The 23,838-nt window shown below is 38.4% G+C and overlaps 1 protein-coding gene across 2 annotated transcripts in view; it reads left to right on the top strand.

Annotated features, from left to right (window-relative positions):
* The window catches only part of vipr1b (vasoactive intestinal peptide receptor 1b), a 44,112-nt gene that overhangs the window by 14,671 nt on the left and 5,603 nt on the right, over positions 1–23,838 (top strand). For both annotated transcript variants that reach the window (XM_028569142.1, XM_028569141.1), the window contains exons 3-9: positions 1,376–1,486; positions 10,890–10,990; positions 13,110–13,207; positions 16,452–16,584; positions 19,384–19,537; positions 19,676–19,736; positions 19,829–19,901. In XM_028569142.1, the coding sequence (XP_028424943.1) occupies positions 1,376–1,486; positions 10,890–10,990; positions 13,110–13,207; positions 16,452–16,584; positions 19,384–19,537; positions 19,676–19,736; positions 19,829–19,901 (731 nt within the window). The remainder of the gene's footprint in view (positions 1–1,375; positions 1,487–10,889; positions 10,991–13,109; positions 13,208–16,451; positions 16,585–19,383; positions 19,538–19,675; positions 19,737–19,828; positions 19,902–23,838) is intronic.

The raw sequence follows: 23,838 nt of genomic DNA on the forward strand, positions 1-23,838 counted from the left end.
GAGTATTGCACATGCATGGACACTACTTTTTTGTTCCCAACCTGCAGCCTGAATGGAGGTCAAATCAGCCAGAAAAATTTAAAACACCTGTGTAACTGTGCAGGACCATTTAAAGGGAAGGACGTTTCATTAACATATATGTATCTATATATATCACATAATGTACATACTGCATAAGTGAATACAAACTCTGTGTGTGGAAACAGCTCTCCTCCTTATCTCTGCAGTGTCCTTCATTTTCATTTTTCTACTTCCCTATCTGCTTCCTCAACAGGAAGGTAGTGCAAGCTGCTCTCACAGGTCACATCCCTAATAAATGAATTAGTGTGTACATTTGTGAGAAGCCATACGTTCACAGCCTGTGGATATGTGAACATATTAAGATTGTCCAGCTATTGCTTGGCTTTATTGAAACAGAACAGGCATAAAAAATGAATATTTCATGAAAGTTTGCTTCTTCTGGTGTTGAGCGTTAATGTAGCACTACACACACAGATCATTATGCAGACCCAAAAATGAAGAATTGTTTTTTACTGTGCTTCCATTGGCTTTTTTAACTTTTAAGAAATCAATCTGTCCCAGAAATGGTTCATCGCTTGTGTTTTTGTTATTTCAATCTCTTTCCTGTGCTGTGACTTTTTCTTTTAAATATAGAAACAATTTCAAAGAAAAACTGGTGTGTGATTATACATTTAGGTACAGAAACAAAACTGTCCTCCTGATGTATGATTTTTATTTTTTTTTTCTTTCTCCACCCTAGTATGACATGTTTGTTTGTGCCTCAGTATACAATGTGTCAGAGAAGACAAAACTACCAGTGGTCGTGCAGGTCGTGCACTTTTTTAGCCAAGTGTTAGTGGAATCCATAGGGAGTGAGGTTAAGAATTAAGGAGACTGAAAGCTTTGCCAAAATAAGATTTCAACAGTAACTACACGCACACAAAATAATTGAACGGATGGAAATACACAACAGTCACAAAAAAACAGTAGTTCCTTTAAAAGTGCAGGATATTTGGGATTTAATTTTGAGTTTGACCGGTTGTTTACAACCAGCCCTTGGATATTAAGCAGATGTACGTAAACCTGAGATTTGTTTTGTGTTTATTTGTTAAAATGTTGTGCGATATTTAAAGAACACAATTTTATTTGATTAAATTGAAGAATTAAAATGGATAAACTCAGATTTTTATACCAAATTATACAACATAAACCAACATCTCTATGATAATCTTTCTGTCTCTGAATAAAAACAAAACAAAAAATGCGTGTATGTTAAGCACACAATTTCATTTTGTCATTGTGGTCTGTGTGTGTGTGTATTTGTCTTTCACAATATGAGTGATGCCATGTTAATGGTGTTGTCTCCTCCTGGCAGGTTGTCAAGGCATGTGGGATATCATCGCCTGTTGGCCTTCAGCCAGAATCGGAGAAGTGGTTACAATAACCTGCCCCGATTATTTCAGTTACTTCAGCGACGAGCACAAAGGTAAACACATCTTCCTTCACTTAATGTAAATACAACATGCGTAAAGAATATTGTCTCTGTATGTTTAGTTTCTATCATCATTTATCAAAACTGGATAAATGTTTGGTAGTAAAATCATTTCAAACTTAGATTTTCAGCTTGAACAAGAAAATGACACTGTTCCTAATTTGAATATCTGTAATTAAATAATGCTGTGTTGGTGGAGTAATTTATTTTGAGGCAAACAAGCCTATAGGTGCCAAAACTGGACCATCTTGATATTTTCATGCTCATATGCTCAGGGCTGGCCAACACATTTATATATTTTCAATTATTCCCTTTTTTTTTTCATAGCTGTGATTATTTTGATATTTATTAATAATGTATTTTCATACAGTCAAGCCTTTGGGTAGATTGCGAAGATTTAACGTGTTGCCTGCATGCAAATGGACATTTTAAAGTCATCAAACTGGTGGTTTTTCTGTCACCTCCTGTGGACATCCGGAAATTATTAGAATGCCCGGAGCAAACAATATTAATTCATGAGCGTCATAAAGAGCATCATTACATTGTTGATATTCACAAGAATAATCTGTAAAATTTTCTACCGGTGCTTTATACAGCAGCACTTTACTGGCAATGCTCATGTTTTCCAGAATAACATTGACCCTATGAACTAGTGTGGTGCATTAAAAAAGCAATAAATATTTCAGATGGATATTGGGAGTCCTCCAGCTACCTCAACCCCAGGATAACAGTTAATCTAGGTTACTGTAAACAGTATGTAGCGTTTACATGAGACAGATTAAAAAATGTGCATGTAAACTCAGTCACAGATTACAATCAGGGTCTAAGAAAACAAAGAGGAATACAGCTCATCCTTTTAACCTTTATTTTGGAACAAGCACAGGCAAATAGGATGGAGGAATAGAGATGATTCACTTACCTAAGATAAGAAGGAGAAACATTAGAAAAATGTTTTGTTGAATCACCTTTTTGTCTCTCTACAAGGAGTCTTCCTCTCCAGCTCTCTCTCCTTCATTAACGGGATTTTCTTTTCTTCCTGTCCCACTTTTAGATTAGCAAAAATCTTTTTATCTTGTTAATGGTCCTACTAAAAAGCTAGGACTCAAATTTGTCTTTTTGCAATCTTGCCTTGCTTGTCTTTTGCATTTCTGCCATTTGCCTCTCTGTCTTTCAAAACCTTGTGTCCTTGTTGGTCGCGCTCTTCTTAAAGACTCAAAGTTGTTTTCAATATCTGTATTTTTCTTCAGTGTAACACCTCCATTCTTGACTCTGGAGCCTTTGTGAATAACAGAAAAGGGAAATGACACTGACGTCACTGTCGATCTATTAAATTGGGTCTCTGCAATAAATCACAACATCAATAATGCTGCGCTGCTCTCTAATGGGTAGAAACTTTTCGTTAGATGAAGTCTTTTGCTGCCTTCAAAACACCTTTGTGCATTTGTATTTTTGACGTCAGTAGTGCTATTTGCTTGATGCTGTGAGAACACGGTTGCTAGGTTACTGATGAATGGACGTTGCTTTCTGGTCACTCTTCGTTCAAATGGTATTTTCTTTCTTCTGCATTGCAACATAATTTTAGTGATGAGAAGGAGTCAGACAATACAATAAGATAATTTAAAAGTAATTTCCATGGTTCTCCATCATTTTTAAACACAATTACACAAAACCACATGTAAAAGCACTCTTAAACCTTGTTTAAAACATGTAATTAAGACTCTTCTGTGTCCAGCAAATTCAGGCTTATATCTAAATTCCTGGTTGCTGTTAAATTTTCTTAAATGCCTCTCTTTACCAACTGACCAGGTAAGTGTCCTAAGTGACCAGTGTCCCATTCTTCATAATGAATCTGGTGCTTGTGTTGACCTAGTCTATATCCTCGACGTTCCACTTCCGGGATTGCTCCGGTGCTGCAGGAAATCCGCCTACGTCCGCCTATCTGTCCAATCTGAGTATTCTCTTGCCTGACTAAAACAACTTTTGAACGTACACTTTCCACCAAAACAAGTTCCTTCCCGAGTCTATTTTGCAGCGGCACCGTGCGGAGCTTAGCACCACCCATGAGGATTGTGATTGGTTTGGAGGGTCTGGCAAAGCGAGAGTGTTGACCTAGTTCTCCTGGTGTCACTTTTTAAGTTCAGGATGTGATATTGGCATTTAGGAGGTTTAAATCATGAGAACACTGTTGACAGGTGACCGTTAAATGAAAAGGATCTTCTTGTTTGTATTTGAATGTCATGTTAAGGACCGAATGGCAGCATAACCGGGCTATCAGTAAATTTCTACTTATAAGGTAATTCATTCTCAATTAGTGTGCTATTCAGATGCTCTTTCAACACAGTAAACAGGACACCATGAGGCACCATTACACAAAATTAGTCATGATGTTTCCATCCTTTCCTGGCCAGACTAGTGGGGTCTCTCCAGGTTTCATCCTCATTTGTATCCTCTTCTCCATCTGTATATATGCTTGCACAGGGTCAAATCATCATCGAGGCGTAAGATCTTGTTCCAGGTGATAAGCAGATACACAACTCTTCTGCCTCTAAAAGATGAAGACCAAATTGGCTTAAACAAGGACATTGAATGTTTGATGCCGCAGGAACTAATTTAGCGGGATGAGAGGATAACTTAATTCTGGCTTTCTTGCTAAGAGTTAGGTTAGAAGATTTAATTCACTCCCATTGTGTATGCTAAATACAAGGCTATGAAAAAGTTGCCAGGCAACCAGTGGAGATTTCTGGTCCTGACCACAACATTTTTTTTTTTTCACAAGTTTTTGTACACATTAAATAAGATTAAACGTGTTGGTCAGCTTTAGAGGTGCTCTTAAGCTGGTTTCATACCACTGTGCTGACAACCACCTACCTGCAAGAGCGTTTCCCAAAAAAGCTAAACAATTTTTATGAAAGTGGTTCCTGTTTGCCGGCGGTTACCACCAGACGTTCAGCAAGGATTTAGTCCTTTAAACTGGTATTAACCACTTGTTCATGCTCTGTGTGCAACTTGTTGTCTCACCAGCCATATTTTAACCTCTGCGGTGAATTCCAGTATGTTCTAGCTGTTTTTAAAGACTTTTATTTGCCACCTCCCCATGATACAGCTGACCTTATATGCCCCTTTTTGCCCTGCAGATCTCTCGCTCTCCAATCATCAGACACCCGGCTGTTTTCACTCATTGTCCAATTTTAAGGGGGGCCCATATTTACAACCTTGTAGCTGCTACACTCTGAAACCGACCTTCCTCATATCATCTTTTATTATAACAGTCATTTTCAGATCTCTGTATATCCATTTCTTCTTTTTAACACCTCTGGGCTATTTCCCTCGAGCTTTTTACCTGCTCCTCTTGTGCCTTTGCCTCTATGACCCAGCGAGTCAATGCCATTCTTTCCTTGACTGAGAAATGTGCTATAATCCAACAATTCATAACTATCGGAAAATGTGGCTGATTGGGCTTCTCCGCTTTCGCTATCTTATAGATGTCACCTCACTGTGAAATATATACTGTACAGATCCTCTAATGAAATTATTAATATTATAACTTTAAATCTTGCAGTTGCAGCAGATTTTCGCAGTTGTTAAGGCACTTTTGCAGAAAGACAAACAGTAAAATTGATACATGCTGTAAATATATATACACACACTCACAACATACATCTTATGTAATCACCTTTGTAAATCTGGTTCGAGCGAATCAAAAAAATTGTGGTTGCTGTTAGTGGTAGCTTAGCTATTTAAAGATTGGGATGTCCCGTGTCCCACCAGGGGGACAGTACTCTCTGACCAATCAGTGGTCTGCAGTGTTTTAACTCCACCTTCCAGTATCGGCTAAGTTCGCTTGGAACCTCGACTGCGGTGGTACCAAAAAAATACCAGGTCCTGTCCAAAACTTTTGTTGATGGAAAAACAAAAGAGTCAAGCCATACCATGCAATGGAAAAACGACAGTGGCATCAATGTTTAGATTATTTTTACATTTCTTTAAAAGGATGATTAGGTGTAAATCTGGATTAATTTGTTAATTTCTATACAAATATTTCTTACTAGAACTCTAGGATCCCAGAACCTTCCTAAAACCTTAAATGCTGTTGCCACATTCATTTTTATATTATGTGGGTGTGGAAAAAGCAAGTCCTTCACCTCTTAAACAGCCAGTAAAATTTGAAAGAATTTCTCCCCAGAGCTATTTGTGCATGCTAACATGTGAACTTTCTTTTCCCCTCTGGGAGTGTTGCTGCACTCAAGCATTAGCACATCAGAGAGTCAGAAAATTAGAGACACGGAAATGTGACACTACAAAAGTGGAGAATGCACTTCAAACCCCACATGCACTTCAAACCCCACAACCGCAGCATGGGGGAGTTTTAAACTGATGACAAAAATCTGAATATTCTTCATTTACAAAATCTTGGAATATGACTAAAATGGACAACAATCCCCCATTTCTCTGTTAAATAGTTTGAATTGTGTCTTGTCAGTAGCATGCTTAATGTTGCCTTGATTATCAGGGTTTGAGTTTTTAGTAAACTGCTCTTGTGATTTGCATTAGATCAGACACACATTTACCACTCTAATAATTGTCGGTTTATCTCCGTGTAATAAGCAATTAGGGCTTCAATAAGAACAAGTTCTTTGTTAAGTGGATACATATTTTCATGTAATTGGTAGCCATGAGAGCTCCAAAATGTTGTGCTGTACAAGCACCGGTTATTGTTGTTGAAGTAATTTGTTGTCTGATTCCTCTTAGACCTGAGAATGAATACATAAATTAGCATTCATAGTCCTGAGAGTTTTATTTAGGCAGAGCTGAATGGATAGATGACAACTGCCTAGTTTGTCATATATCATCAACTAACATTATTTGTACAGTGTAACAAAGCCATGACCATTCATCTATTTTGCATGTTTAGTATGATTTTTGTTTTCTGGCAGTGATTAATGGCCCAAACAATACATTTTGAATTTGGCATTATAGTGCAATTTGTATTTACCAAGTACACTTGTCAGTAGAATCTAAGCAAATCTGTTTTACAGGAACACCTCTGGACATTATCCATAATTTTCTTGCCAAAATATAAAAAAAAAATCAAATTACAAAAAGTTCTTTACTACCTGCTTTTATCACATGGTGCACTGTTCCTCTTTAAAGTACACTTGTCACCTCACAGGAAGTTCTAGATTTTATTTACAGGTAATATATTAAAATATAAAATCAGGTAAAGGGTCTGAAGGGCCCAGATGGTAAATAGAGTGATTTTCAAAGCCACAGGTGATATCCTAAATCGAAATGAGTTGGTCTTAGGATGAAGCTACATTTTAATAGCTACACATGAACTCAAATGGTTTGTCAGGCTAGGTGCTGTAGGCGTCTTCAAATGGAGGCAAATGCCATTTTGGAATGAAAATCTTTACCTTCATACTCACTCACATCTCAGCTGTCTCTTAGATTTAAAAAAAAAAGATTGACTTCTTTAACTACATCTCCTTTGTGACTGCCTACCTACCTTTTTTAATAAAAAAAACTCAAGGAGTAGCTTTTACCTTGATTCACCTCATCTGTGTTGAAAGGAAGTCTGCACATTCAGCATTTACACAAAATCATCTTTCAGCCCGATAGCGAGTGTGTACAATGCTAACAGTAATTTTGTTTTATAATTTTCTAAACTCTCATTTTGAGGTTTAGTTTAAATGGTATTATATTTATTTATTCCAGACTCAAAACTATAAAAATGTGCTTTTAACATGTTGCACAATTGGTAATGGCTAATCCAATACACTAAACATACATGGTATTGGAGAAACAATAAGCATACTGTATGTTTTCAGCACAAGCATAATCCGCTATTCATTATTTCTGTACGGTTTTACAACTAAAGTGGATGGTTTTCATGCCAGTCCCACTTAGTGGTAGACTGCTCAGCTAGGCAGACATCACAACAATCAATCTTTCATTGCGAGAGCAGACTACTGCTGCTTGTCTAAGTGATTATATGCTTTGCATTGACAATCACAGTATAAGTCTGACAAAAGTCTATGTATTACCCACAACATTATGTAAGAAGAAACTGAAAAGACAAAAGAGGACTGTTTTTAAGGCCTTGTCATAAAGGTACTGCAGTTCGGAATAATGAATAGAAATACCAGTGAACGGGCGACCTCTAGCTCACCCAGTAAGAGCGTGCGCCCCATGTAGGCTGAGGCCTTTGCAGCGGCCCGTGTTCGAATCTGACCTGCGGCTCTTTGCTGCGTTTCATCCCCCATCTCTATCCCACCTTTCCTGAGAATACCATTGCAGTATTGAATAATTGGAGCCCAGATGCAATTTAGTAATTTTCTAAATTTCTGATCTTCTGAATAAAAATAGAAAATTGGAAAAACAGTTTAAAGATCCAATTTTTTAATTTGTCAAGGTGGACAAAAATTAAAAATTGGATATTGGAACCCATTTTTCTGTGTTTCCAAATGTCCGTTTGTGCTTAGAAAATTGAACTGATAAGCGTTACACTGACCATTTTGTACCAATGTTTTGTTTATTCCTAAAGCAGAATTGAGGGTAATGTATGTAAGTAGAGTATTGCCTTATTTTCACATTAAAATCACTTTTTCAATTGGTCTAGCAGAACAAATGCAATCCTATAATCCTCCTAAGACCGAGGTTGTGGTCTGAAAATAACTAAAGCGTGTGTGTGTGTGTGTGTGTGTGTGTGTGTGTGTGTGTGTGTGTGTGTGTGTGTGTGTGTGTGTGTGTGTGTGTGTGTGTGTGTGTGTGTGTGTGTGTGTGTGTGTGTTTTACAATCCGTACATGTATGAGACTGTTTGTTTTTACTCGGCCCATGCATTCCTATAGTACAACTTCCAAAAACGTCTGAAGTGTGTATACGTTAAAGTGGTTGATAAAGGAATGGATTGAGGAGAAAATAAAGAGAAGATGAGGGGGAATTTACAAACAACATCATCCCAGCATGGTCAAAAGTGTTGGCTTTGTAAGACCATAGAGTGTGTGTTATATAAATGCAATGACAAAATTCAAAGTGTAAATATACGCAATGTATGTCGAAAGCCCGTGGAGCTCCGCTTGCTGCCGATATCTCTGTGCCCGAGTAGCAGTGTTTCGGCTGTAGCCTACTTCCACCCAATATAGTCCCAAGTCAATATCTGCCTAGGAAATTATCTAGTCTTAATCTGCATTGCTATTTTTACTCGTTGTGAATATGCAGGCCACAAGAAGTAATTAGGTTTTGTTTTTGTTGTTGTTGGGTCACTTTTACTCACGACGTTTGCTTTTATGTCATCGTTGCTGCTCTGTTCATGTGGGGGAATAGTTCAGCTCTCCCAGTCCTAAACTGTGTGAGCGTTCCCTAATGCTGCTGCTGTCCTCTGACTCTCTGCTATTTCATGGTGCTCATGAAAAGTCAGAGGACTCCCTGAACAGAGCCATACCGCCAAAATTTAATTCAAAATGTATCAACTTGAATTGCAATTTATTCAATAACATTTTCCTAAATCATTTTATTGTCATGTGTGTTCTTGACTTAATGGACCTGACAGAAATGCATTTGCCCGCCTATATAAATATAGAGGAGACGGTGAGTAACCCTTTTTCAACAAACTGTGGCAGATTCCTTTAAATATAACCACAGCAGAAATCAAAACGCAACATTTCAATCGCATGACCTTTCCCTGAGCAGCACTTTTACACACCAAACATCCTGCTGTTTACCTCCACAGCCCATCGCCTTATATGATAACATTTGGTCCTAATTGGCTACATTTGAGCAAGTTGGTGGTTACGTTGTGGTTAAGGTCTCATTTAGGTTAAACTGTTTATATACACCCCCTATACCCACAAATGAATAAACCATTAAATCTCATGAATTAACCAAATAACAGACTATTTCTGGTGCTCCTCTCTCAGAACGGTTCATCTGCAATTAAGTACAAAAAGTATGTATTTGGTAGAGAAATGGCAGGTAATTTCTAATGCAGGAGGAAGAAATTAAAAGCTTGGTGTTCTTGCAATAATATTTTTCTATTTTTGTGACCAATTTCTGATTAAATTTAATACAGTGACATAGAAAGATGCCTTGACTACAGATGCTTATGCAAACAATCCACAGAAGAAGCAAAAGAAAACCATGTCTGCAACAACAAAAAATAAGAGCACATGCCAAAGAATAAACACAACCCCATTGATAGAGAGTCAATATTAATACAAATGAAGTAATGGGAAGCACATTACATCACCACTAGAAAAGTCAGGACTATAGGTGGCTCTATTTTATTGCCTACATCATTACATAGTCAGGAATTAGTTATAAAAAAATCGAAAGAAAAATAACAGGTAAACACAGAAATTAATAAAACAAAAGTTGAATGCAAGGGACTCTCACTCCAGCATGACAGTAAACAAACCCACAAACTACCAGTACTCACTATCCAGCTACATAACACCATCAGAATATACTTTCTGAATTGTCTGAATATGTTGCTGCTTGCATGTGGCCCTAAATACAGTAGGTGGTGAAAACCAGACATGAAAGGAGGAAGCTGTTGACCTGAATAATGTTGCCGTTCCTATTATTTTTTTCCACAATAAGACAACCATGTCTCCTATTCTGTAGCAACATTTTTATTTTTTTTTTTATAAGAAATGCAATGCAGCCGGGATTCTTTTTTAAGTCATAATGGGCTGTTTAGTAACATAATCTGGCAAGTAACAAAAGGTTGAGAATGAAAGTAAAATGTTCACTTTGTAATAGTTTACTACCAAAATATCTGATCCTGCAATCCAATATCTGCTTGTATAGCAACCCCAAAAGCTAACCTTAATTGCCTAAATGTAAACACAGACAGGGCTCACGATACAAACCCCGGCCTCTGCATTTTTCTTTCACCTCCACCACCCACCATCAACCATGACTGCCTCCATAAGACTCTTGTGTGTCACAAGTGTGTCAATTCACTCTTTTCTTCATTTTTTACTCAAAAAAACCTTTGAACACAATCCACCCAGTGATACAGTATATATTATAGGAGAGAGGGTTGCTTTAACCAGATTTACTACCTACTAGAGTTACAATTCCTTAACTTGAGCATTTTAATCTTTATTTGGGGTTGGATGAGTGACAATAGGACTAGAATGTCAATATCTGTAGTAGCCAAAAGCCTTTTTGCAAGCACAGATAAGGAGAGAGTCATCGGGCAGTTTGTGGAGTTTCAAGGTTTTGTAGTTTTTATTGCAGTGACCCAACAAGCCAGCACATGAGGCCACAGACAATGTCACAGTATGTCTCACAGCAGTACATGGAGCGTTGGACCAATAACTTGGTGAGTAGGTAAAAGAGAAATTGACTGTCTGGGTGGCTTTAACCTCTTTATGTCATCTCGATCTCCAGGTAACCTCTCCAAAACCTGCACAGCAGACGGCTGGACTGAGATGCATCCCATTGACATTGCCATGAACTGTGGATACAATCTCAACAGCACCAGCGATGATGTGAGTAAAACTATGCAGTCATTAGAGGCAGCAGTACAGATACCCAATGGCCCCATTCTGACTGAACTCAGCAGCACAGTGGGAAACTATCTCGAGAATCAGTGGGCAGGAAGAATTGAGTCAGAACATCTCAACACATTTTCTTTTCTCTGTGGGTGAGTGTCTTGGGTCAATCAGGAAGATAGCGGTTGATTGTTTTGGTTATTTTTTGCCCTTTGTTATTTTGTTTACACATCTGTAACATAACACTGAAACTGTATGTCCATGTTAGGGCTTCGAAAAGTAGTGCAGTTTCAATTATTGTTGTTATGGTGGAATAAACAGCTCATTTCTGTAGACATCCAGAAATAAATGTGTTTTGCTCCTGCTGAGTTTTATTTAAGGAATTGATTGTACAAAATAAGCTTTATTGCCAAGAGTTAGATGAAAACTAGATATGGAGCTGATCAATGGAGCTGATCAATATGGAGCTCAGCCTTTTTGATGGAACCACAAATTGTCATTTTTACATTCTGTTTGTGTAGGCTATGGATACATCATGTGACTAAAACCTGTTAATCAGTGAGCCTTAGAGGTGTTGATGGGTTCATTTTTGAACTTTTGAGACGGCCTGCGTCCGGTCTTGCTAAGTCTAGATAAACTTAACCTGCTGCCATGCTTAAACCTGTAATAGCTGGAAACACAACACATTATCACTATTTAGTTAATATGGTAAACTTGATCAAACAGTTGCCTATTTACACATCCAGCAGAAACGGAGCAACTTTAGCATTCATTTGGAGTTGTGTTTCTGGCCACCTGATGAATGTAGGCCCTACTCTCCACACACTCCACACCAACTCCTGAGGAAAATATCTGTCTCTTAAGGAGCTAAATGCTCCACTGTGTCCAGCAGTTAGTCACTAACTGCAGAGTCAGGTGATAATTATCGATTGGTTGGTACTGCGAGCGACTCCTTTCATATTGCACATAGCCTGTTTGACCCAGTGTAATTATAATATGTTTGCTGAAGCAAGCATATGTCTTTGAAGCACAACACACTTTTCATTGAAAAGGTCGAGTCAGATAGTAGTTCCTGCAACAGCACCAGTTATCTGTAGTAGTTATCTGCTTTGAGAGTCATTAAAGATGTTATTCATTTGTATTCAGGGTTAGGAAGAGAATAAATATATCAAACATTGCTCTTATTTAGTTTAGTTTTATTGCAGAGAGCTAATCTTGTCTGTGCTGATGAAGGTGGAGCAGGGTCCATGTGGATGTGCACTACCGGGGAGGGGTAAGAGCTTTCTCGGTGGGCACTCTGCTCTCACAGTCACAGAGGTAGCCTTGTTGGTATGCCACATAGGAAGTCAGGATGGGCCCTGCTGGTGGAGTACACTAAAAGGAATTTGATGTCTGCCTTTCTGCATTCTTGATACCTCAGTTTCAGAATGCAGAACTCTTAATCTCATTTTCATCAAGCACAAAACATACAGCGCCATGGCAGCAACATTGTGAAGCCACTCTGAAAGGCTCCGCATGTGCTGAAGTAAAATCCAATAAGCTTTTACAGTATATATATTGGAGGAGCTTGGAGATAAGCAGATCCAGTCGTATAGATTCTTTTTAGGTAAGGGATCGTTACAAGATTGTGGCTCAATAAATATTTATTGAAAACCGTAAAAGGTCATTGGTTGTCAGGAATTACCTTACTTTCAGAAGATTACAAAGATTTTTTTCATTACATTCACAGAATTTAGAGAGATAAAAAAAAGAAGAGGTGCTGTCCTTTGGTGTTGCTTTTGACCCTTTTTTGCGTGCGATGCCTTACTGTAATATAAGACCATGACTTGTTGGAGGGCCAGTAACATACAGTATTCCACTGTAAATTGAATATGTAACAATGAATTGTATCTCATCTCATCATCATGTGCAAAATAGTATTCACAGCTGTCAGATAAATTTATTTAAAATAAATTTGAGCCTCTGAAATGTAATGGGGTTAAAGTATTAGGTAGCACAGCATAGAAACAGTCACGTAAAGTACAGTACTTGAATAAATGTACTGACTGACCCTAAATTTAGGAACCACCAACTTTTAACCTTTTGTTTCAGTTTTCTTCACTTTTTTTTTCTTCAGGGCAAGTTTTTCTGGCAAGTGAAGATCGGCTACACCATTGGCCACAGTGTTTCCCTCATTTCTCTTACCACAGCTATTGTGATCCTCTGCATCTTCAGGTATGTAGAAATACAGTAAGACACACACGATTGCCTATTTGAATGTTTCTAACAGAACTCAGCTCATTAGGCCGTCACCATTCTCAATTTATAGAGATAAACTTTGAAAAAGAAAAAAACAAGTTATCTGTGGGCTAAGTTACAACTTGAGCCCTATAAGTTTGTTCGCATACATATGTGTTTACATTTGGCAAAGTGTTGGCACCATTGTACATATGCCTAATTAGCTGTTAGTGTAGCAATTCACGTGCTGTTTCTCAGGCAATTCAGCAGTTTGAGGAGCGTTTTTCTCTGATTTATAGATGCGTATTCATGACAATGATGTAACAAAGTGACAAAGTGTAAATTCACATTTAATCTAAAAATATGTGTATCATTTGTATGTTCAGATTTCACAGAGTTATGACCTTGCAGCAAACGGACAGTAAAGATTTTAAGTAGCACCCACCTAGTATGTAAAGAAAGTTTAAAAAGAAAACTCTTGACTGCTGTTGTGTTGCTCAACAATTTGCACTATTGACTTTTATGATAATTCCTTGCTTCATGTGGTCAATTCTTTAGAAGAAGGATAGAATAAAGAACAAATAAAGAACAAAACCAGTCACAGCTGCAGGATGCCTGTGTAGAGAGAGTATTAGTATGAGCAATTTACCATAAAGCACACTGACATTGACGTTGTGCCTGCTGGGCATATGGACAACATGACAGTTTAATACATTTCAGTGTCGCACATCAAACATTGGGATTAGATCATCTGTGATCAGCGCAGCTTCGAGGCTTATGTTAAACTACAAAAGGCAAGAAGAAAGATACATATACTTTCAAACCTGATGATCCCTTTGTGCATTTCAGTGTCTCGATCTTTTGATGGCACATAACTGCAGTGGTTGGGAGATTTAAAGTATAGTGGGATTAGAGAGACTGATGTTTGATATAAACAGGGATCGATGGTAAACTCCTTAAGACAATTACAGTTTTGATGCCAGGAATGACTGAGATAACAGCTTTTACATAGCAAATATTTTACCCTAAAGGGCAATTAATAGAATATATGTGTATATGTCCATGAATTATATAATAAAGCAAAATAATTTTTATTGGATGTAATTTCTCTACCTCAGTTGTATGAGATTCAAACTGTTAACATCCAAGAATGTTACAAGAACCTATAAAAGAACCCCCTTTAATGTCTAGTAGTAGATGGACGTCTACATTTGTGCATATATTTATTCTTTCATGCTGTATTTTGTCACTGAAAAAACGTTTTTTGCTCTGCTGCAAAACTCCCCACAGGTGTACACTCAGTTGTACATGCAAATACACACGCACACACAGACAGACGTTCCTGCAATTTATAGATAGATATACAGTAGTTTGTCCCTGTGAGTACACTGATCAGAGCTTCTTTTCATTTTTTCCAAAAAGAAACCTGATAATTTTGTTTGCCACAAGGCAGGCCAAGGTCAGGATAAAAAAGTGTGAAATCAGGCAACCAACAGTTTTGAGCCAGAAGGAGAGAAATGACAGGGCGGTGGGGGGGTGAAGGAAGCTCAGGGGATTACAGTGTTGGTGGCATGTGGTCAGAGAGTCACACCTGTTTAAAGCTTTTTTAACTTTATGCAAGATTTCATTTAGCTTATCTGTTATTGGTTTCTCTCTGAGAACATGAAGCGTGTTCATGTGGCTTTCCATATTCCAAGACAAATCTACAACAGCTGTTGCTATTAGAAATGAACTACTGCCAAAGGAAAAAGTACCTGATTTTAAAAGTACTTTAAGTAATAAAAGTAAAAGTACTTGCATAACGATTTATTCTCTTAATCTTATTTTCATATTACTAAAAAAGTTAGTTTGCACCTTGATCAGTGAGGGCACTGTGTCCAGCGACACGTGATTTACAAAGGGGTGGTTCAGTTATTTTGATGCTGAGCTTCAACATAAAATGGAAATATGTTGTTAGAATCGGAATGCGGTTGGTTTTATTCATGGCTGTATTTTAAGACGGTTTTATTTCCTTTAACCATGGGAGATTAAGTGTGTGAAGCAGCGGAAAAGGGGATGTGAAGAGGTACAGCCAAATAAATAAGATATGAACGCGTCTTATGCAGCCTGGCGGAGAAGTAAACGACGCTGTGGAGAGAAATAGATGGCAACTGTAGCCACTTTCTGACCAGAGGGATTTTTGCAGTTCCTAGAACATAACGTTCCTAGAACCCTTTTTTTTTCTCATGTTCCGACTGGACCAATTTGGGGATTATGAAGTTCCTCTCGCCACAGTTCTTGTAACTCTTTTACCTAAAAGTCAAAAGTGTGCACTATTGATTCTACTTCAGTACAGATACGTGAAAAATGTACAATAACAAAGTATTTGTTCTTCGTTACATTCCACCACTGACCATATTCCAACCATACAATGAGCCCTTCACAAGATGGAATAATCTCTGTTGTTGTATGGAAAATTACAGGCTGTGGCCAGTAAAGTGATGGAAATTAGATCTCACATTTGCCTCAAAAATACAAACGATTACACTTGTAGTATTTCATCTCTTTTATTCTGCTGAGCTTTCTCCGCTCTTAGTACAGTGTGTGCCCGACCAGTTAGATTGTGATTTCATTCAGAAAAAAAATAAATCATAAAATGCTCTAAAAATCTAAATATATTGGACAGAAAGGTTCACATTGACACTGCAGTAGCAGCTGAATAAAATTGTTTGGTGAAATAAGCGTCACAGTTTGACAGAATGTTAACAAGCTTTCCTGGCTGTGAGATAAGGTTTGATAAAACTTTAATGATTCCCGAGGGGACTTTTTAAGTGATTGGGCATGATCTGAGCTAATGGGAGCCGTGACACAACTGCAGACGTTTGTGTCCGTCTCTCTCCCTAATCATTGAATCGAATCAAGTATGATAATGTAATCAGGTCGTCAACAAGTATTCAGAAGTTGATGCTCGAGGATTTCAAAATGTCTCTGATTAGTCCTTTTGAAATCTGCTTCACTTGTCTTTATTGGCTGGGCGTGTAAAGGACCATAAACCAAGTTCATTGTGATCTAAAGCAGATCCACCCACACAGTGATAAAAGAAGCTAATAAGCTCAACTATGAGGGCAGTCAGTCTGTGAGTTGCTGTCATTTTAAGCTATTAACTCCAAGGACATTGGATAAGTAGCATGAAGGCTTTTTATCAAATTGTTGTTTCTTTGTCTTGATCTACTTGTATCTTTCTCTCTCTTCTTATTCCTAGGAAGCTCCACTGCACAAGGAACTACATCCACATGCATCTGTTTGTCTCATTCATCCTGAAGGCCATCGCTGTGTTCATCAAGGATGTCGTCCTCTACGAGGTCGGGGAGGTGGACAACTGCTCCTCAGGCTCTGTAAGTTATTTGCCTACAACACTGCTGTTGTTTGCTGTGGGTGTTTTGAGATTAACGACTCAGGGATTCTTGTTGTTGTCCTTGAACCCTAAAGAAGTCCAACTCTGTGTGAAGCCCAGCAGGTGAACATGACACTGGTAGGCTAATTATCCTCATTGAACCGCCGTTAATGAGAGATCTCCTTGGCTCTAATGGGGATGAAAAGATGGATTTTTGTAGTGCGGATATTTGACAACAGGCAAGGAGGGAACTAAAGTGATTTTGTCAAATGACAACTTTAATTGTTGCAAGGACAAAATCAAATTACTGTATAGATTAGTATCAACACATAAAATGCAAGCATTAGTACAAGACAATTCTCAATATCCTCTTTGACTATAAAAACATGAATTGAATGACTGTATGATTGAGTTTATTTACTGTTGCATCAGTTTATTTACTGACAGAATATTTACAGCATCAGTAGATTTTTCTGTTGCATTATTAGTAGGAACTGTTAATGCCTGATCCCGACTAAAACCGGACTTTTAAGGCCATTCGGCGAGACTGGATTACCATCCTCAGTACTCAAGGGGCCTCTAAAGTTCCTGGCCTACTGTGGTTTAATATGTAACAAGGGCCCAACATATTACCTGACCTTGAGGAATTTTTTTTTTAATTACTTTATCACCACCAAATAGCCAGATAGTATTTAAACTGCCCAGAAAGAGAAAGAAATGGTGGGTTAATGTTGCAAGCTGTTGTACACAAGTCGTGAGCAATTGACAACAAAAACAAGACAAGTACTGAATATTTAAATACAAGTCAACACTCAACCTGACTGGTCTCAAGGGGTGTTACCTCTCAAGTAGCAAAATATATAATATTATATACATTTTTAAAAAAAGCAGAACTGAATTGTTTACCTGAAATACTAATCTAAGACTAAACGGCATTAAACAGTAGCTGAGGCTACCAGGCTAACAAGCCATTTATGCAGTTGGACTTAATTCAAACCACAATGTCTGGATGTCTTCCGCTCAGCTTTCCACCAGCCCACCGCATACCGCTGAACCACAGACCCACACAGGCCACAGAAACCACAGTTAGGCCTTTGAACATGAGGTTTATGTTACGTTCTGTGGCCACACGACCAGAGGAGCCTCTAAGTGTATTTATTAGTGAGCTTTCTGGCTGGCTCCATTGTGTTGACAGTAGCCAGCTGCTGTCATGGGTCGGCTGAAAAAGACATTACAGAGACAGGTTTGGTGTTACAGCGCTCATCTGGTTCATAACCCTTCTTCTACAGTTGGATGTTTGACGTAGTAACCCATTAGATTAATTCATGATATAATCACTGTGGGGAGGCTTATAACAAATGAATTATTTAAGGTATGTGTGTGTTTGTGGCGTCATTCCTCCACATGCCACTGATCACGGGATCATAGGAACAATTTGTACTGATTTGCACGCATTAGAAGGTTCAGACAGCCCATCTGGGTCAATTTTTTTCCCCCTCAAGATGCCATGTGAGAATCAATTTATATAGTCGACCAAATCCCTGTCAGCTTCACTGCCAGCTGGTTTAATGAGCTCTCTGAAATTTTACCTGCATGTAGAAAAAGCCGATCCCAGAAAAAACACAGGAAAGTAAATTAATGATTTTATATTTGTAAATGTCCACTAGTAGTCCTATTTCATTCAACAATTTCCTTCAACAAGCAAACTTTTGAGAGACAGCGCCATGAGAAGGTTTTGCTACTTGGGTAAAAATAAATAAATGCATTGCTTACCTGCTTTAACAGATCCTCCTAATATCAGTAGTAGAAGATATTTCACTAAAAGTAAAAAATACCACCAAGGCCTTTGCTCCCCATGTCACCAGTTAGATTAAAAATAAATAAATAAATAAATAAATATTCATGTAAGACAGTGGTTCACGTTTATGTTGTGTTTAAACCCCCTACCGCTAGATGGCTATGCTGAGACACACCACTAGTGTCCTTGCCTAACTATGCCTATACTAACAGTGCCTAGCAGGGCCTGACATTTTGCTAGAAGCTAACAATGTAGCTATGACTGAACTTTGGCCTACTTTAGCATATAAACATTAGCTTTCTAAGAACCTCTGAACCACAATCTCTGAACTCTGAACTCTGAACCAATCTGGCAGTTTGATTTTCTGTGTACTGAATTGTTTACCTAAAGTAAACTTCTTTGACTTTTATGAACATCATGTCTTTTATTTAAATATTAATTTTTCTAAAATTATACTTATACTAAAATCCCAATATATCGCCTTACGCACAGTATCGAAATATATTGCAATATATTGAATCGTGACCCATGTATTGTGATACGTATCGTCCTTTGCGTCGAAAGGAGCCAGTTGAGGTGGTTCGGGCATCTGGTAAGGATGCCCCCTGGGCGCCTCCCTAGGGAGGTGTTCCAGGCACGTCCAGCTGGGAGGAGGCCTCGGGGAAGACCCAGGACTAGGTGGAGGGATTATATCTCCAACCTGGCCTGGGAACGCCTCGGGATCCCCCAGTCGGAGCTGGTTAATGTTGCTCGGGAAAGGGAAGTTTGGGGTCCCCTGCTGGAGCTGCTCCCCCCGCGACCCGACACCGGATAAGCGGACGAAGATGGATGGATGGATGGATGGATGGATGAATCGTGACCCATGTATCGTGATACGTATCGTATCACGATACACAGCCCTATTGTACAAGTCTTCTGGTATTTATTATTTGGTATATTTATATGCATTGTTTGTAATACAATTGTGAAGTGTAGTCTTTTGTGTCTTGTGTCCATTGACAGGTTGGCTGCAAAGTAGTGATTGTGTTCTTCCAGTACTGTATTATGGCCAGTTTCTTCTGGCTGCTGGTGGAAGGCCTTTATCTTCACGCATTGTTGGCTGTCTCTTTCTTCTCTGAGAGAAAGTACTTTTGGGCTTACATTCTGATCGGCTGGGGTGAGAACACCTTCCTTATATGCTTTCATACATCTCTGCTGTCCTGGGGTGAGACCTCAGCTGAAGACGAAGTACAGGTTGTGACCTGTGCCGGTGGGATGCAATAACAACTTTGGTTTTCACTTTTAATGTCCCTAGGAGGTCCGACAATTTTCATCACAGCTTGGAGCATCACTAAAGCCTACTATAATGATGTGGGGTAAGAGAAACACCAGGGGACTGCCAGAGTCCAGTATACGATCTAGATCTGATTTGCTTTGATTTCATCGTGTATGTTTCATTCTTTACCAGGTGCTGGGATATTATTGAAAAAACAGATTTATTGTGGTGGATCATTAAAACCCCTATTTTGGCATCAATCCTGGTAAGTTTACACGCTTGAGTTTTTTTATCACTCAAATTCTATTACATTAACATTTATACTCCTTTAGGTGTTGACACTCAAGTCAGACTTTTAAAAGTAAAAGTAATTTCCACTAAGAAAGAAAAACATCTTTCTCAGTTATCAGTCTACCTCAGACTTTCCTGTCAGTTTAATATGCAGTGCTCCACGTTTTCTTTGGTATTACTACTAAAAAGTTTGGAAATTTTTGGAAATACGCTTATTTGCTTCTTTTTTTACCACGATAATATCAATATGATTCTCATATCTGTGCGTTAAATAAGAAGCTAGAGCCAGAAGGTGATTAGCTTAGCTTAGCATAAATACTAGCAGCAGGGGGAAACAGCTTGGGTTCTGCTTGCCAAAAAATAGCATGCAATTGTTTTCTATTTGTGTATGGATTAAACAAGATATGTGTGAGCTTTAAATTTAATATTAGTAGGTATATTGATTGTTGGTGAAAACCAAGCCAGCTGTTTCCCCGTTCCAGTCCTAATGCTATGCTAAGCTATGACTTCTAGCGAGCGCCTTAAAGGAAAATGCCTGATTTATTGGGAATTTAGCTTATTCACCGTAACCCCCAGAGTTAGACAAGTCGATACATACCCTTCTCATCTCCGTGTGTGCTGTAATGCTGTCCGACGGCTCCAGCGGCATCAGGCCAGCACAGAACATGCAGGTAATGGTTCCAGCAATCCTACTGCTCCGAATAAGTGACAAAATAACGCCAACATGTTCCTATTTGCATGTTGTGATTTATAGAGTCACAGCGTGTACAAAAAATAACGTAACATGAGACACAGCCGTCTTCTAACTGTAAACAAACCGGGAACTATATTCTCAGGCGGAAGAATATAGTACTTGGGCGGAGTGATATGCTCGCAGCAAGCCTGTCTAAGAATATAGTTCCCGGTTTGTTTACTGTTAGAAGACGGCTGTGTCTCATGTTACGTTGTTTTTTGTACACGCCAGACTATACTAAATCACAACATGTAAATAGGAACATGTTGGCGTTATTTTGTTACTTTTTGTGGTCGAGCAGTAGGCTAGTTGGAACCAGTTACCTGCAGGATCTGTGCTGGGCTAAGCTAATGCTGGAACCGTCAGACAGCATTACAGCACGCACGGAGATGAGAAGGGTATGTATCGACTTGTCTTACTTTTTGGAAATATGCCCATTTGCTCTCTTGCAACAAGTTATCAGAAGGTTGATACCACTCTTATCTCTGTGCAGAAAATATGAAGCTACAGACACAATCTGGTTTGCTTAGCTAAGCATAGTACAAAGACTGAAAACTAGGGGAAGCCGCTTGCCTGGTTCTTTCCAAAGGTAGAAAACAATATGCCTAGTATCACCTCTAAAGCTTGCTATTTAACATGGTATATCTCTTTTATTTAGATATACATTTAGAGGTGCCCGTGGGTGGATTTAGTTACTTTAGGACAGAACCAGGTTTGCTGATTGCCCCTATTTTAAGTCTGTGTGAAGCTAAGCTAACTGGCTGCTGGCTGTGGCTTCATATTGAGCATACAGACATTAAAGCCAAAAAGGTTGAACTACTATTTTAAAAAAATCCCTCTTCTTGGCTTTGAAACACAGATTGAACCAGAAAATCAGACAGTGATCTGCATTGGCAGTTTGTTGGTGTGTTTGTATCTGTTTCACTGAGTGAGAAGACACTTTTAGAGAGGTGTTAAAAGGAGGGTTAAGATGAGTTCAACAAGCAGTACTTGAGAAGCTAGTAGATATTAAGTGGTGAAAAGAAAAAATTACATACAGTAAATTAACTGCACCTCGACCCAACATTTTAACACTGCTTTATTTTACAGGTCTCTATATTGAGCAGGAAATTTAATGAAAGTGAAATGAAAACTATTTACTTTTACTATATAATTTTTTTTTACTAATTATACGTACAATAGAGAATGTTTTTGACTTTAATTAGTGATGTGCATAATCAGCTAAAGAACTACTACATTCTACCCCAAGTAAATGTTCTCTCTTGATTTATTTATCATTGAAAGCTCTACTACTCTCCAAATACGTTGAATTGTTTTCTTACCTGTTGTGATGGCCACAGCCGTGGACACAGAGCCATCTTAAAAAGTTGTAACCTTGTGCACTTTATTTCCTTTGGCTTACATTTTCTTAAGATTTGTTCATATAATTTCTCAGACACATTATACATACATACTTTTGTTTCAAACATTTATTAAAGGTCCCATGGCATGAACATTTCACTTTATGAGGTTTTTTAACATTAATATGAGATCCCCCAGCCTGCCTATGGTCCCCCAGTGGCTAGAAATGGCAATAGGTGTAAACCAAGCCCTGGGTATCATGCTCTGCCTTTTGAGAAAATGAAAGCTCAGATGGGCCAATCTGGAATCTTCCCTTTTAGGACATCATAAGGGGAAAGGTTACCTCCCCTTTCTCTGCTTTGCCCGCCCAGAGAATTTGGCCCGCCCATGAGAAAGAGAGAGACATCATAGCTTGCAAACAAGCGAAGCATGGTAGTTGATCAACGCCAGACCCACACCCTCCACCTTGTCCCCCCTCTCTCCTCCTTAATAGCATTTAAAGCTACAGACACAAAAATGGCACATCCTAAGGAAAGCTCATTGTGGGACAGGCTCTAGTGGCTGTAATTCTGCACCAAGGCTGAATTTCGGGAAAGAGACTTCAGATTCAGTATTAGGGGACCACTAAGGCCTATATAAAAGCATCCAAAAAGCAGCATGTCATAGGACCTTTAATTACAAATAATTTACAGGACACTGGGTTTTGTTTCATATACATATACTTTATTTAGTTGACAGTACCAAGCTATCTACTTTATTTAGTTGACAGTACCAAGCTATCTTAGTAGGAGCTTTATTCTTTCTTTAGATCATTTTTTGCTTGATTAACATTATATTAAGTAATTCTTTTGGATAATGTTAAGTGAGGTTTATATTTTCTGGAATAAGTGTTTTTGTTTTATTTGTAGTTTAATTAGTACTGTTTTATTGTTATTTTCCCCTTTGTTTCATGTTAGTCAGTTCTAGTCAGTTGTTTTTCCTGTTAAGTACTTCAGTTACGTTCTGTTTAGTTGGGCTCTCTTATGGGCCCAGAACTTATCTTCACTTTTGTTGTTTAATAGTTTTGGTTTTTTGGGGGGTAAAAAAAAACCCTCCTATTTTCAAACTTACCTGTGACTCCATGTGCCTTACTGCTTGGTCCCTCACACCTGTAGACTGATTTTCTAATTGTTTTTATTTTCAACTTTATGGTTCTAGGGATGGCATGAATGTTGGCAGCAAATGTTAGCATGCTAACACGCTTAAGTTTAGGAGAAGGTGAACATGGTAAACGTTATACTTGCTTAACATCAGCATCTTTTTCCATGTTCACCATGGCCTACTGTATAATGGCTAAACATACACTAATTGTACTGTTTAAACATTATCTTAATTTTCCCCATAGATAACACCAAATTATGTTTTCCTTTCTAGGAATCCTAGGAATTATTACCGGTCTTAAATATTAGTCCCGTTTTAGGGGGGTTATATAAAAACTATACTAAACATCAGAGTTTTAAGAAGACAATATGGGATGCAGAAAATAGTCCCTCCTCTGCTGATCTTTGCTTGGCAGCACACACAGCAGGTTTAGTTGTGTTCTTTCAAATCAGGATCAGCAGACTGGCTGTCAGATGCCTATGTCTCTTTCTCTCTGCAGCAGCTCTGATTGATGTTTGTGAGTGCATCATGATGTGTTACCCTTTCAGAGGTCCAACACAAATTAACAATTTAGAAATGCTAATTTTCCCATAGGGCAGCACCACAATCCAGTCAGAGCGAGATGAAATTCAGCATCAACCTTCTGTTATAAGATGCGTTTCTCAAACATTGCTCCATATCCATTAAATTAGACACT

Source organism: Perca flavescens, chromosome 22 (genome assembly GCF_004354835.1).
Source record: "Perca flavescens isolate YP-PL-M2 chromosome 22, PFLA_1.0, whole genome shotgun sequence".
NCBI lineage: Eukaryota > Metazoa > Chordata > Actinopteri > Perciformes > Percidae > Perca > Perca flavescens.